General features: G+C 41.6%; 1 protein-coding gene across 1 annotated transcript; it reads left to right on the plus strand.

The window, feature by feature from the left end:
* The first annotated feature begins 1,752 nt into the window (after nucleotides 1-1,752).
* LOC144823091 (gamma-crystallin 2-like) lies at nucleotides 1,753-13,522 on the plus strand. Its single transcript, XM_078681264.1, has 3 exons — nucleotides 1,753-1,839; nucleotides 12,429-12,671; nucleotides 13,247-13,522. The coding sequence occupies exons 1-3, from the start codon at nucleotides 1,753-1,755 to the stop codon at nucleotides 13,520-13,522; spliced, it is 606 nt and encodes a 201-aa protein (XP_078537390.1).
* The last annotated feature ends 832 nt before the right edge of the window (nucleotides 13,523-14,354 follow it).

Here is a 14,354-nt window from a genome sequence, read left to right on the forward strand (position 1 = left end):
TGTTGTTTTTTGTTACTGTTGTTAAATGGTGTGTTGAGTTATTACATAAAGGACAGTTCATCACAACATTAGGGAAACAACCACAAACAATCTCACTTGACATTATTGAATACATGTTCTTAGGAAAATTACATTTCATTACTTTGCAAATGATTACTAAAATCAGGCAATTAAATTCAGGGTAGATCTCTCACATGCAGTAGGGCCTCTAATTGGCCATAATTTTTTAACACTGTAGCTAAGATGGGAATATGCACCCCCACAGACAAGGGGCCATTAACCAGTAGGAGACTGGCCCTGCACCAAGACGTACTTGCCTTGAAGCTCTTAATACATCCTTGCTCATTTGGCATTTTCCAGAGTAATTTAATGATGAGCCTACTCCTGGAAAAATTCCATCATGGATAATAGCTGAAATGCTTTATGTTTAGTATTGTGGTGAAACAGCCCGGCATTGCAATATAATTTAGGTCTAAATACAGTGCAACATCCAGACAGAGATGGCGTCCTCTGGCTAACCGAAGCAGTCGATGTCATGAGAAAATGTAAAGAGCTGGTGCTCAAATTAACATCCTGCAAAAAGAGAAGTGTCAATCAAGTGTATTGTGATTTTTCAGGAATGTTAGATGTGCGGGAATGCGGCCCCGAAAATGGATCTTTATATAGAATTAGGTAAGGAACAGGCCTCGTGGCTGGAGCATATCTATTTACTCTTTCAGCAGGTCGGTTTATCACTACATCTAATAGACCGTATGGTTGGATGATGGTTGTGAGGGGTGGGCAGTTCCCAAAGGTCCAACCAAACATCATCTCTTCTTTTGAGGTAGTAGATAGATCCCAGATCTGTCACATCAATATTCTCTACAACCACAAGTACGCAGTGTACACAAAAAGGGACGGATAACGTGTCTTAGCTATAGACTGAAAATGTTATTTTTTAAGGAGGATAGCTGTCATCCACGGTAGGATAGAATAATTCATCACAAGGCTTCTCCTCACAGTCTCAAGATGTAGGTGCCTATGTAGGCTATAATCCTGAAACCATTGGAGCTCTTGAAACCCTATGTTTAGATGAGTGGGTCCTAAAGTTCAAAAGTTATGCACCAGAGAGGGAATAAAAACAAAAGCTACTAAAATAGCCACTGATGAATTGAACACTTTATTTAGGTCCCAGTTGATAGATAAAAAATGTAGGGGAAATCTTTGACCCTGTTAAGCAGTCAATATGTTTTTTGCCCTTCAAGTGTCGCAGGGCATTTTGCGGACGTGGAATCTCTTTGCTGATATTTCTATCATAATATGATTAAATCTTCATAGTACAGTTTCAAGATAATAAAAAAATGTTTGGCAAATAATGGTGAGGGGTGGGAGGGACACCCACCATCCCTAGTTCACCTGTTGGAAAAATAATACAAAATGCTAATTATGAATTTTTTAGATCATAATTCGTGTCACAGTATAGTTCGGTGATACCACATTCACTGATGTATATACTGTAAATCCAATTGTGAGTCGAACCATGCTACATTTGTGAAAACACACATTAAATAAAAATAATTTTCACTATTTAGGGTATTTCTGTTTTTAAAGAAAGTGGCCAAACAGTAGCCAAGTCTAATGGTGATATATTTGTTGCTAATCATAAGGTGATTTCGACACCAAAACTGATCAGCTCGAAAGCAAGTGTACATACATCTAAAAACATTTAGTAAATATATCACCATTACATTTGGCTACTGTCTGATCACCGCAATGGTCTGTACCAATACCTGTGGAGAGAATTCCATCCCAGTGATGGTAGCAAGTGCACCTGACGGCTTCCTGACCGCTCCTACTGAGGTAAGAAATACATTCCCATTTGTATCAAATGCACCTTGCAGCTTCCTGGCCACACCTACTAAGGGTGGAGACACATTCTTATTTGTAATATGAATTAGCATTGTGGTGCAAAGTACCAAAGGGGTTAGGAGGGTCGGTAGGAGTCAATCATTGTCTATATATTGCACAAGTGCTACAAATGGGCTCGATCTAATGTAACCCTTAGGGGCCCTGGGAGGAATTGGCGATAAAAGAAACCTAATGGTAGAAGCATAATTGTACCAGAAAAAATGAAACACCGTCCAATGGAAAATAGAATTTCCTTGATAATACAAGCAAACCAAAAATGTATGATGATTCAATCACTGTTATGAGTTACAACGAAAAGGGGAGTGATTCTGTTAAGGACTAAGGGGAAAGAATCAACATTAATGAATAAACATAGGGTACTCCAGAGACTATAAATCAAACTAGTACTTTAGCGACATTATTTATCTTTATTTACTAATGGCATGTAAATAATTTCTTTTATCATTTGTTTTTTGTTTTTTAGGTTCCTTAAACCAAACATCTTTTGAAAACAAACCATATAGATTATATTACCCACATGGCTGGCTTGATATTGCAGTACTTATACAATACAAAATATTACAAGTTGCAGGGTACAAACTAAATACAGATAAAACTCAAGTGCTTACAACAGCCGGGCTCCATTACTCTAATATTGGCTCATGTGCTACTGTGACCTATTTGAGGGTAAAATTAGCCACAAAGATTAACCAGATCATTAATTTAAACTATGAACCTCTTTTAAAAGAAACTATGAAATTTCTATCAATTTGGCATAGGCTCCCTATAGGATTCATAGGTAGATGCAATCTGATAAAAATGAAAATCTTACCCAAATTCCTATTTTTATTTCGCTCTGTTCCTCTGAAAATCCCTAATGTCTTTTTTTTAAAACTTGAAGGTGCTTTCAGTAGCTTTATTTGGGGCTACAAAAAACCAAGGAGGGCGATTGAGTTGCTCAAAGCTCGTTTTGAGCAAGGTGGATTGGGCTTTCCAGACTTTAAACTTTACTTCTGGGCTTCTTTTACGGATCGGTTTCGGAACTTGCTCGGTCTAGGCCAGAATGACTCTATATTTACACTTATGTTAGGAAAACAGAGAGGAAATTTTCTATACGGAATCAGAGATCCACATTTTTACAAAAGAGTACATTTTTAGACTATTAAAGACATTGTACATATCTGGCAGGCAATGGCTACAAGGTGCAAACTACCGATATTACATAAACATTATCCAATATGGGGGAATCCAGCTTTCCCTGCTGTGTTTCATGATCTAGCAGGTACATTCTGGGCGACTTATGGAATAGCTAGCTTGGGTGATCTATATAATGATAAGGGCTCAAGTTATTCAAAGACTTACAGCTAGTTTATAAACTCCCGGATCATTTTTTGTTTAAATACATGCAGATCAAAAACTATCTTACGTCAAATGTGGGAGCAAATGAAATTAAACAATCAGATATCTGGGATTGCACCTATGGGGGGAAGTCCAAATCTGTTATTGGCTCAATGTATGTTCATTTATATAGTTTTAGGACAGAGGGTAGTGAAAAACTGGTGATTGAGAGGACACAAACATTGGGAACAATCGTTACACCGAGAATGGTCGAACTCGTTTTCTGTAATGTGAAGGATTCAGTTCACTCTGTTAGCTTGCAGCTCCAGCAATTACGTACTACTTGTAGGCTATATTATACCCTGGCTAGAATAGCTAAGTGGGCCCAGGGAATCAATACGGGGGATAAGGTAAACTGCCCAAAATGCGGGTTATATGCGGCCAACTTGAAACATATGTTCAAGGAATGTCCAAACTTAAGGGGATATTGGAACAAAATCGAACAAATACTTCATCTTAAATTAGGACTGGGTCAACCGCTCACAGATCTTGAAATTATGTTGGGCTATAAGGATAATGCTCCAGAAATAGCAGGCCTTTTTACAATTTTGATGGCTGCTGCCAGGTTGGCTGTTGCCAGGGTCTGGATCTCTGATACACCCCCTGTGGCAGAAGATTGGTGGACGATTATTAGGGATATTTATGGTTTAGAAGCAGCTCTAGCGAAGGTAAGGGGAATGAGATCAATGGTTAAGCTAGAGAGGCTATGGGGACCACTGGCAATGGGCGGAATGTAATATGATTTATTTAAAAATGTAGTAATATACCCTCCTAAAAAGCTTCTCTGTACACATCATGTTACTCTAAGGTTTTCTACTTGGTTCATTGAATATATATCTTATCACTCCATACATATAAGCATATTATTTAGTTCTATTGTTTATTAATGTGATTTTCCGTATGATGTTCAAAAATTATGCTAATGTTTAAATTTATGTATATTGTATAAAATATGCCCTTTATGATGATGAATAAATAAAAATACTTTATAAAAAAAAAACATTAAAAGGAAAAACAATATACATTCTTATTCACTTCACAAAATATTGAGTGCATATTTACATATAAGCTGAATTAGTCCTACAGCTTCTTTCTGTGTTGCTGCAACCTTTCTTTATTGGGTTCTCTGCTACAGGTTTACTAAAGTTCTACTAGGGATCAGGGACAATCTTAATTCTCTTTTTGTCTTTTGTTCAGCGGTTAGATATAAGTTCCCTACTCTAAAGGTGTTGGATGTGTGTTAAATCCTTGTGTCCTCTGATCCTCACAAAAGAGGAGTATGGGAGAATGCCAACGCGTTTTGACCTTCTGTACTTGACCACAAATTCTCATGTGAAGGTCTTCATCAGGGCGATACATTTTATATGTAGTACAATATACCTATCCTTCCTTCCATTTGTTGTAGGGGATATGGAATAGCTTTCTGTCTTATCCTGTTTGTTCTTCAGCTCTTTGCTTGCCTTTTTGGTTCAATTTCTACCCTTTTATCTTGGCCTGTTGGTCCTGAATGATCTGTTGCCATTCATATGTTCCTTATATATCTCAAATTGGCTGTTTTTAATCTCCACCGTATGCTGTTAGTCTTGGTCGAGTTCTCTTTATCCAGCATTTCCAACAAACTTGCCGTCACTGTTATAACATTTAGTCAGGGGCCCCACCCAAGCAACTCTTATTAAAATATTGTGGGGAGCCGACAGAAAAAAGTTGTCAATTCTGTGGGGCCAGTGAAGGACCTTGTCTTAATTGGTCAACCGATTCAGACCCTTTGAATAGGAGGTAAGATCGGGGCGTTGGCCTAGACGACAACCTAGGGGCAAGCTTCTGGGCTAAGAAAAAAAAAGGTGTATCATAAAAGGTAGGCTTTCACCATAGTCAGCAAAATTTGCAGAGCCATCAAGGTCCCTCCTCCCTCCAGTAAAACTGACTGAGGATGAAACAACCTCAGGAGCATCATTTTGATCCCCCACTTTGTAACTCCCTGTCCCCCTTCCCCAAGCCCAGATGTAGGTTTGTAGATCCTGAGGCGGTACAATATTGAGCTAAAGAGAAGTGTGACACTGTATTTATGGGGGGAGTGACAAAAGGCTGGACAGTAGACTGGGCTGGGTCAGGCTGTGCCGACTGAGTAGTCAGGCAGTTGTAGTCACTGGTCTCTGTCTGGAAAACTGGCCTTCCATAACCCCCAAAAATGCTCATGTATGGGGCAAAGACTTGACTCTAAAAGGGCTATCATTTTATGTACATAAAGACTCTTGAAGTGCAGGCCAACCCAGAGAGTTGCAACCATTAGAAGCATAGGGGGTAGCAATGATGGACGACAGTTTGCCACTGGTCCTGATTGAAGGAAGTTACTTTTTTGCTTTACCCGAAGGCCTATGTCAGGAAATGGAGTTAAGTTAGGCTCTGTAGCATAGTCAGAATTGTGTCATGCACCACATGTATCTCCTGACAGAGGGCTTGTGGTGACAGCTCTTTCTGCGAGTTGAGGCAGTGGCGAGCAGTGTTGGACAGGAACAGAGGCAAGAGCAGTTAAGCGGTCTGGCAATTCTACAGTAAGTGAGAGGTGTCTTTCTGCCAATTCTATCTATTTGCTGAAGATTCACAATGCTCTCTTCATGAACAGGTCTATAGTCACACTTTTGTTCTCGATAGATCAATTGCCCATGATGTTGTGTCTCCTCATTACCATGGTGACTGATCTGATTTTAGAGGAAGCTTGGGTTAAGGCATCTGCTACTCCATGCCGCCAGTACCAGTACCAGTACCAGTACCAATGACTGAACCAATGATTGCACAAACTACAGAGGTACACAAATCATGGAGGATGTTGCATCTGAAGGAGAGAAAAGAGCAGACAAAACCAGCAAAGGAACCTGCTCACATCCACCTGGGATTACCACTGTAACCCCGCCTCCACCCACAAGTTAAAATGTACTGAGAGCGTATTAACATTGGAGATGCTGCTCACTTGAGGCGCTCTTGCCTGAGAAAAGGGAGGGACGCATTGCAATTCAGGGAACACACAAGGCACACATAACTTGGCCCTGCATCCTCAAATAATCCTTAGGTTATCCCTCAGACCTTGGGCTGGGCTTCGTCCATCAGTGACCAAGCTAGTTGATGCCCGTTAGGGAGATAGGAACTGTCACATAACCCATCAGAAGCCAGCCGGAAAACGAACCTGAGCGTAGATGTGTGTTCCAGGCCTATAATAGGGGCTCAATGCACACTGGGGTAGGGCTCACACAATCAACCTAGCGGGCAGCCCGCAGCCCTAATAAGGGGCACAAACTGCGAGAAGACTGTGCCAGGGGGCCGGACCTGATGTCAGCATCCGTCGCCTGATGCAAGCACACCTAGGTTTCTGTGGACAACCACGGGCATGGGAGGGATCCAGGAATAGTCCTAAGACCAAGGATGGCAAGGAAAGCACCAAGGCCACCAAAGTACACAAAAGGGCAATCTAGGGGCAGTGCCTGGTACCCCTACACCTGATACCTCTAATTAAAATTCTTGCCCTGCTTCACTGTAAAACATGCAGTAGAGTTGTTGTATTAATATTAATGATGTATTTGAGTGACACGCCGTTCTACACTTTCACTTGAAAATGATTAGAACACATGTTGCTTTTATGATTGTGAATAGGGCTGTACTGTTTTTGCTGAACTGGTACAATGTTCCTTCTTTTCTGGTACTGATTTAGCATATTCAGAAAAAACATCAAGTTACCTTTTGGTATCCCTCTATTCCTCCTTCAAAAGGTGGGCAAATTAGGCAATCGTCCTTGTTCATTTGAAGGGGGCAGTGGCTGCAGGGAGAACGCGCTGCTGCGACTGAAGGCTGCAGCGCATTTGTGCAATTCTTAAATAACAATCGCGACTAATTTTTAAAGTGCCCGTTTTTTGGTATATTTTATTTCTATTGTGTTTCACTGTATCCCCTGTTTTTAAAGCCCAACTACTTGCACGTTAAATGGTTTAAACCACCGCCCTTGGCGGGTCCTTGCTCTTCCCTCGTGGTCCTCGTGACGTCGACTTTGGCGGCCATCTTGGGGGTGAGTGGGACGCCTCCCCTTACACGGTCTAGTCGTCACAAGGACGCTAGACCTCCTACAAAAGGCGGCCATGCTAACGCTCAGCGGGCACGCGCAGCGGGTCCGCCGTCAGTCCACCGGAGTTACGCCAGAGTTCAGCCCGTCTGCGCCCGTCCGCGCTGAGGACGGGCTGCCTTTGTCCATCATGCTCTCCGGTAAGCAAGTTCTGCCTGGTCGTGTATACTACTCTTCCTCGGCATTACTTTCACTGCGACCCTGCATCCCCACGTCTTGTACCTTATGCATCTTACCCCGTCATTACTTTTTATGTGCTGGTTGTGGCTTCTCTACTGGCAAAATGCAGCTCTCTAAGTCACAACATTATAGGGGAAAAAGGAAGCCTACCAAGGGTCATACTTCTTCTCCTCCCCCGCTCCATTTCTGGAGCTTAAATTGTAGATCGCTTCCTAAGAATAAATTAAACATCTTCGATTTTATTACTGAGGAATCCCCTGATGCTCTGTTCCTGACCGAGACTTGGATACATGCCAGCTCGGGTCCGGACATAGCCGCTGCCATTCCGCCCAACTATATGGTGCTGCATCAGGATAGACCCTCAGGTAAAGGTGGTGGAATCGCAATCATTTTTAAATCTATTTACCAATGTAAACTGGAACCATTACTTCTTCCAGGTAGTGAGGCAGCATTGTTCAAACTTATGATTAATCCTCGAATGACGCTTTCCGGTCTGCTAATTTATCGGCCGCCCGGAAATGCTGCGTCATGGATCACCTCACTCATTGATTGCCTATCAGCAACACTACTAAAATCAAATAATTTCACCATTCTTGGTGATTTAAACATCCATTTAGATGATGTTAATAATCCCCTTAATAAATCTTTTCTTTCCGATCTTGAGGTTTTTAACCTCAAACTTTGTAATTCTGGAGCTACTCATCTTGCCGGCCACCTTCTAGATTCTATTATTTCCACTCTGTCATTTGACTGCACTCACTCGGCGCGTCCGCTCGTCTGGTCTGATCATTATGCGATACATTTCGAGCTACCACCTGGTCTATACTCGGCCAGTGTTTATGTGGAGGAAATTAAATCATCTTATCGCTGGGACAGGCTTGATGTAGCCGTTTTTAATCAGCGTCTGACTGAGACTATTCCATCCTCTATCAACTCTGAGCAGAATTTGAATGCTCCCATTGTTGGTTGGCTGACAGATGCAGTGTCGGTTCTCGTTCCCCGGTCTAGCAGCAAATGTAGATCCTTGCGCCCACCAGCACCTTGGTACTCGGAGGAGCTCAAAACTCAACGTGCTAAATGTAAAGCCCTGGAGAGGAAGTGGAGGCTGTCTTACTCTGCTCCTTCTAAGGTGATTTACAAAGAAGAATTAAAATTTTACCACGCAAACTGTAAACGTGCCAAGGCTTCCTACATCGCCTCCACAATCACCTCAGTGCAAAATGATCCTCGGACTCTTTTTGCCACTGTTAAGAAACTTACAGGAGCTGATACTACTCCTGCGTTGCCGGCTTTGGATGGTACACAATGTAATGCCATTGCAGACTTTTTTATATCTAAGGTCGAGGGCATTTACCAATCTCTGGCCTCCTTCTTACCTCCAATCAATTTCTCTCAACCTAGCTCCTCCTGTAATGCCTTCGTTTTCCCTTCTGAGTCCATTTACAACTGGACATTATTTGATGACTCTTCCTTCCTGTCCTGTCTGAAAAGTATCAGGTCAGGTTCTCCGAGGGACCCTGTCCCTATGAAGATACTGAAACAACTTGACCTTGAACCTCGGAGATTTCTAATGAGGTTACTTAACATCTCTCTCATTGAATCTCGGGTAGAACAGGACTGGAAACATGCCATGGTCGTCCCCCTGCTTAAAAAATCAGGTGCTGACATCACAAACCTTGCCAACTTCAGGCCTATATCCCTGCTGCCAGCCTGCTCCAAAATATTGGAGCGTCATTTTAACACTCAGCTCAATGAGTTTGTTGAAAACGTGGGATATCTCCATCCATCCCAATCAGGCTTTCGCGCTAATTATTCCACCAAATCCGCACTCCTTGGGGTGACTGAGCGACTCCGACACGGTATCGATAGCGGTGAGACCTTTGCGCTTATTCTTCTTGATTTAAGCGCTCCTTCCGATACCGTGTCTCATTCCATCTTACTGGAGTCTCTCTGCTCCCTCGGTGTTGCTGGACCAGCGCTTGCCTGGGTGGCCTCATTTCTTAATGAGCGCACTTTTCTGGTTTTCTCGAACAAAGCTGAATCTGCGATTTATTCCTCTGCCTACGGCGTCCCTCAAGGGTCTATATTGAGCCCTTTGTTGTTCAATATTTACATCAGACCACTTGCTTCCATCGTAGAGGATGCCGGTCTGTCTATATACTCATATGCAGACGATACGCAGATTGTGTTCTCTTTGTCTAGCAGCAGGACTCAGGACATTTCTGCCCTCAAAATTGGCCTTTCTCGTGTTGCAGCTTGGATGCAAGCGCATCTGCTAAAGCTCAACGGAGACAAGACCGAGGTGATTATACTGGGTAAACACAAAGATCTGTGGGGCCCTAGACACTGGCCCAGTGACATGGGACCGTTGCCTATCCCCGTGTCTGTCGCCCGTAACCTCGGCGTCCTGATTGACGACAAACTTTCAATGAGGCAGCAGGCAACAAAGGTCACTGCAATCTGTTTTAATACCCTACGCTGGTTGCAGAAGATCATATGGATGTTGCCTGAGTCCACTCGAAGAACTGTCGTACAGGCCCTTGTGATGTCTCGTATCGACTATGGCAATGTGCTCTATTTAGGAGCAGATAAAGCCACAATCAATAAACTCCAGGTTGTACAGAACTCAGCTGCGCGTTTGTTGCGCAATGTTCCTCGGAGAACGTCCGCAATGCAAGCTTTGCGCGACCTTCATTGGTTAAAAATTTCTGATCGTGTGGTCTTTAAAACTCTGTGCTTCCTATTTAAGATTCGTCAGGGTTCTGCTCCCAGTTACCTGCTCAATCTTGCCCAGCCATATCTGCCTGGCCGCTCTCTTAGGTCATCTAACAACAACAATCTTGTGATTCCTAGGATCCGATTGACAAAAATGGGAGGCTGTTCATTCGCATATCTGGGACCCAAGATGTGGAATGCTCTCCCGTTGGCGCTAAAAACAGAAACTAGTCTTTTTGTTTTCCGTAAAAAATTAAAGACTTTTCTGTTCTAAATTCTTCAGTTCTGCTTTTTCTCTCAGCCATTGCTTGTTTTTTCTTTCTTCTCTAGTCTGTCCCTGGCGCCGGGAAACCCATTGCGGGTAGCTGTGCGCAATATAAGTTCAATAAAATAAAAATAAATAAAAATAATATTCCAAAGCAATCATATGAGTGATTCTACTGCTACAGTAAGTGATACTTTCAAAGTATCGTAAATAGATTGCACTAGATTTTGGACCGAGCTATTATAAGCTCTATATTTTCCTAACAGCAATAAAGTAAGGTTGTCGAAATCAGTAAGTAAGTAAGTCTTAGGTAGGCTTTTCTAGGCATCAGGAGGGCTGAATTAACTGAAACATGGTAATGCCTTCAAAATTGTTCAGAACAGTGGATCCCAAAATCGTTCATGCTCTGGGCTCCATAATACTTAAGATGACAAAGTCTTGACAGATACATACATGTGAGCACTTCAAGAGATTGATAACATTTGGGTTACATGGTATATTATTAACATTTCTGCTATTCATAGGTTCCAGTGTGTAGAAAAATATTGGGTCACTGTTTTCATTCTCAACTGTGATAGATTCTGTAAGTAAAGGGGATACATTTGGTATCCTGGCACGTAACTTTTAATTTAGAAACTCTAAACGCTTATGTCTGCTAAAACATGGCGTGTGGGGCACCTTGCTCTGGCGCAGTATTTGCACCTACCTGATACATCAGATGGAGGAGGAATTGGCAATGTACTATCCTCAATAAAGAGTTTCAGCTTCCTGCAGTGACTTTTTGCTTCGAGTTCAAGCCATGATGTCTGGCCTTTACAAGTGAGCAATGTTTTTGCATTTTTTTTTTCAAATATAAGTAAAATGCAATAAGAATAATAACATCTAAATATATATATATATAATGAAGGAGTGGGCAAGCAGACCAGGCACATCGGCCCAGGCACTAAAGTGCACTTATATATGGGGGGTGCCATATGTGATCAGGTAAAATACCATCACGCACAATACAAGACAGCCAATGCATGAAGTGGGCAAGTCCAACGATTGTTGCTTAATACTGTAGAGGGTAGCAGCAAAATGTGAATGACTATCCAGTGGATAAAGATGGCTGGCTGAAAGCTTCTGTTATGTATGAATGTGTTTACATTTACATTAAGAACTTTTTAGAACAGGGTTGTCCAATTCCTGTCCCGGAGGGTGGGATCCATGCCAGCTTTTTAGCATATTCGCATTTAGATAAATGTAGTTATCATGAAAATCTGGCATGGATTCGGCCCTCCAGGACCGACATTGGAGAACCCTATTTCAGAAAAGAGGAAGCTGGCAACACTGCTGGTGCTGTCTCTAGGCCATATTAAATAAAGTCCAGGCATGGATTGGTGACTGATTCAAACAAGTGTTTGGTACGTGCCACAAAGTGAACATAGTTGTTTAAAAAATGTGAATTTTAGGATTATTTTAGTTGTCATACAAAGAGTCAGCTTGAGGGCACATGATATAAGATTTTGTTACCATTTTGCCCCCTTCCTGGAACTGCCAACCAGTGCATATATATTTTTATTTAACAAAGGAATACGTAGATAAACCCCCGGCTTCTTGCTGATATTGACTACAATGGCACATTTAGAGAGTTTTTATGGAATTACAAATGTTAAGCACTCACCTGAGATAATGAAAAGAGGGTTAAATGCGTTTGTGATCTTGCCCCTTGATATGATGAAGTGAAATACTACAGGTCCCAAATACCTGATATTCTACCCAGATCTATTGTAAGTTCATCACACTTGAAAGACATGCTTGTTCTTCATGCTATAAATTACGATGGAAGATGGGATTGCAACCTATACCTTTTTTAATTTGTTCCTTTTTTACAAGATTACTTTCTTTGAGGATAAGAATTTTGCAGGACGGTCTTTTGAGTGCAGCTGTGACTGCAGAGATCTGCAAGCACACCTCAGCCGCTGCAACTCTATTAAGGTGGAAAGTGGCACTTGGATAATCTATGAGCGGCCCAACTACCTTGGCTACCAGTATATCCTGAGCAGAGGGGACTATCCTGACTTTCAGCACTGGCTGGGCTTCAACGACTCAGCAAGGTCTTGCCACTTTGTCTCAACGGTACATACAGCTTTGCTCTGAGAGGTGGTAGGCCTAAGGGTGCACAAAATAGCCGCATCTTGACCAATTTTGCTGAGAACATACAACTCCAGAGCAGCTAGAAAATTTGAAAAAGATGATCTATCTAAATAGCCCTCTATATTTAATTGCTATCATCCGCTTGTAGTCTGTATTTGAAAAACGGTCTACTTTCCAATCAATAATTAAATTGTAGGCCTGCTGCAGATCAGTTGGTAAATTAATGAGCTTGTCAATTGTTCGTGCAAGTTGAACAAAGCCTAGAAACATATATCCAACATTTAGCCAGGTTGCCAGATTCATTCTGTGTTTCTAGGATAACCAGTAGCTCGGTAAAATATTTACGGTTTAGTACTCATATGCAAATATATGTTGAATGGATATCCTGAAATCTTAACATTGATCATTGATTCCTGGCCCTCTGCTTAACATGCCTGGTCTAGAACCAGCTGAAAATCAGGATAAGTTAGTTTAAAATAATTGAAGTCTGTTCATTTTGCCTCAATTTGAGTCTAGTTTTCTCAGGTCTTTTACATGTTTTGTGTTTGTTGTCACAGTCCAAGGGCCCATTTAAGATGAAGGTATTTGAAAGAGAAGATTTTAAAGGCAAGGCTGTGGAATTCACCGAGGACTGCCCATCTGTCTTTGACTGGTATCACCAAAACGACATCCACTCCTGCAAGGTCATTGAGGGCCACTGGGTCTTCTATGAGTTACCCAACTGCAAAGGGCGCCAGTACTTCCTGAGAGCTGGAGAATACAAGCGTTGTACCGACTGGGGGGCAGTCAACTCCCATGTGGGCTCCTTTAGACGTGTGATGGACGTGCAGTAAAAAAAGTGATGTATGTCACAGTATTTTGTTTTTTTGAGACACATGGCTGAGCCTGAAATGTTTTATGATGGACAAAGGGGCTTTTAAATGCCTGTGTTAATCCAAAACATTTAATTTCCTTTGCAAATTATTAATATCACTTCATAAAAACGGATACAAATAAAAAAAAAGCATATCAGGCTCATTTTCCAACATCATCACGAAAATTAAAAAAACTTCACATTGCAATATTGTTTTTTGTTACTGTTGTTAATTGGTGTGTTGAGTTATTACATGAAAGGACAGTTCATCACAACATTAGGGAAACAACCACAAACAATCTCACTTGACATTATTGAATACATGTTCTTAAGGAAAAATAAATGTCATTACTTTGCAGAGAATACTAAAATCAGGCAATTAAATTCAGGGTAGATCTCTCACATACAGAAGGGCCTCTAATTGGCCATCATTTTTTAACACTGTAGCTAAGATGGGAATATGCACCCCCACAGAGAAGGGGCCATGAACCAGTAGGAGACTGGCCCTACACCAGGACGTACTTCCCTTGAAGCTCTTAATACATCCTTTCTCATTTGGCATTTTCCAGAGTAATTTAATGATGAGCCTACTCCTGGAAAAATTCCATCATGGATAATAGCTTAAATGCTTTATGTTTAGTATTGTGGTGAAACAGCCCGGTATTGCAATATAATTTACCTCCTTATACAGTGCAACATCTAGACAGAGATGGCGTCCTCTGGCTAACCGAAGCAGTCGATGTCATAAGAAAATGTAAAGAGCTGGTGCTCAAATTAACATCCTGCAAAAAGTGAAGTGTCAATCAAGTGTA

Source organism: Lissotriton helveticus, chromosome 3_1 (assembly GCF_964261635.1).
Source record: "Lissotriton helveticus chromosome 3_1, aLisHel1.1, whole genome shotgun sequence".
Taxonomy (NCBI): domain Eukaryota; kingdom Metazoa; phylum Chordata; class Amphibia; order Caudata; family Salamandridae; genus Lissotriton; species Lissotriton helveticus.

Bases quoted from the DNA above. Each gene is read 5' to 3' on its own strand.
- LOC144823091 (XM_078681264.1), top strand. From the start codon at position 1,753: ATGGTCTGTACCAATACCTGTGGAGAGAATTCCATCCCAGTGATGGTA. The intron at 1,840-12,428 runs GTAAGAAATACA...CTTTTTTACAAG, and splicing joins TCCTGACCGCTCCTACTGAG to ATTACTTTCTTTGAGGATAA. The intron at 12,672-13,246 runs GTACATACAGCT...TTGTTGTCACAG, and splicing joins CTTGCCACTTTGTCTCAACG to TCCAAGGGCCCATTTAAGAT.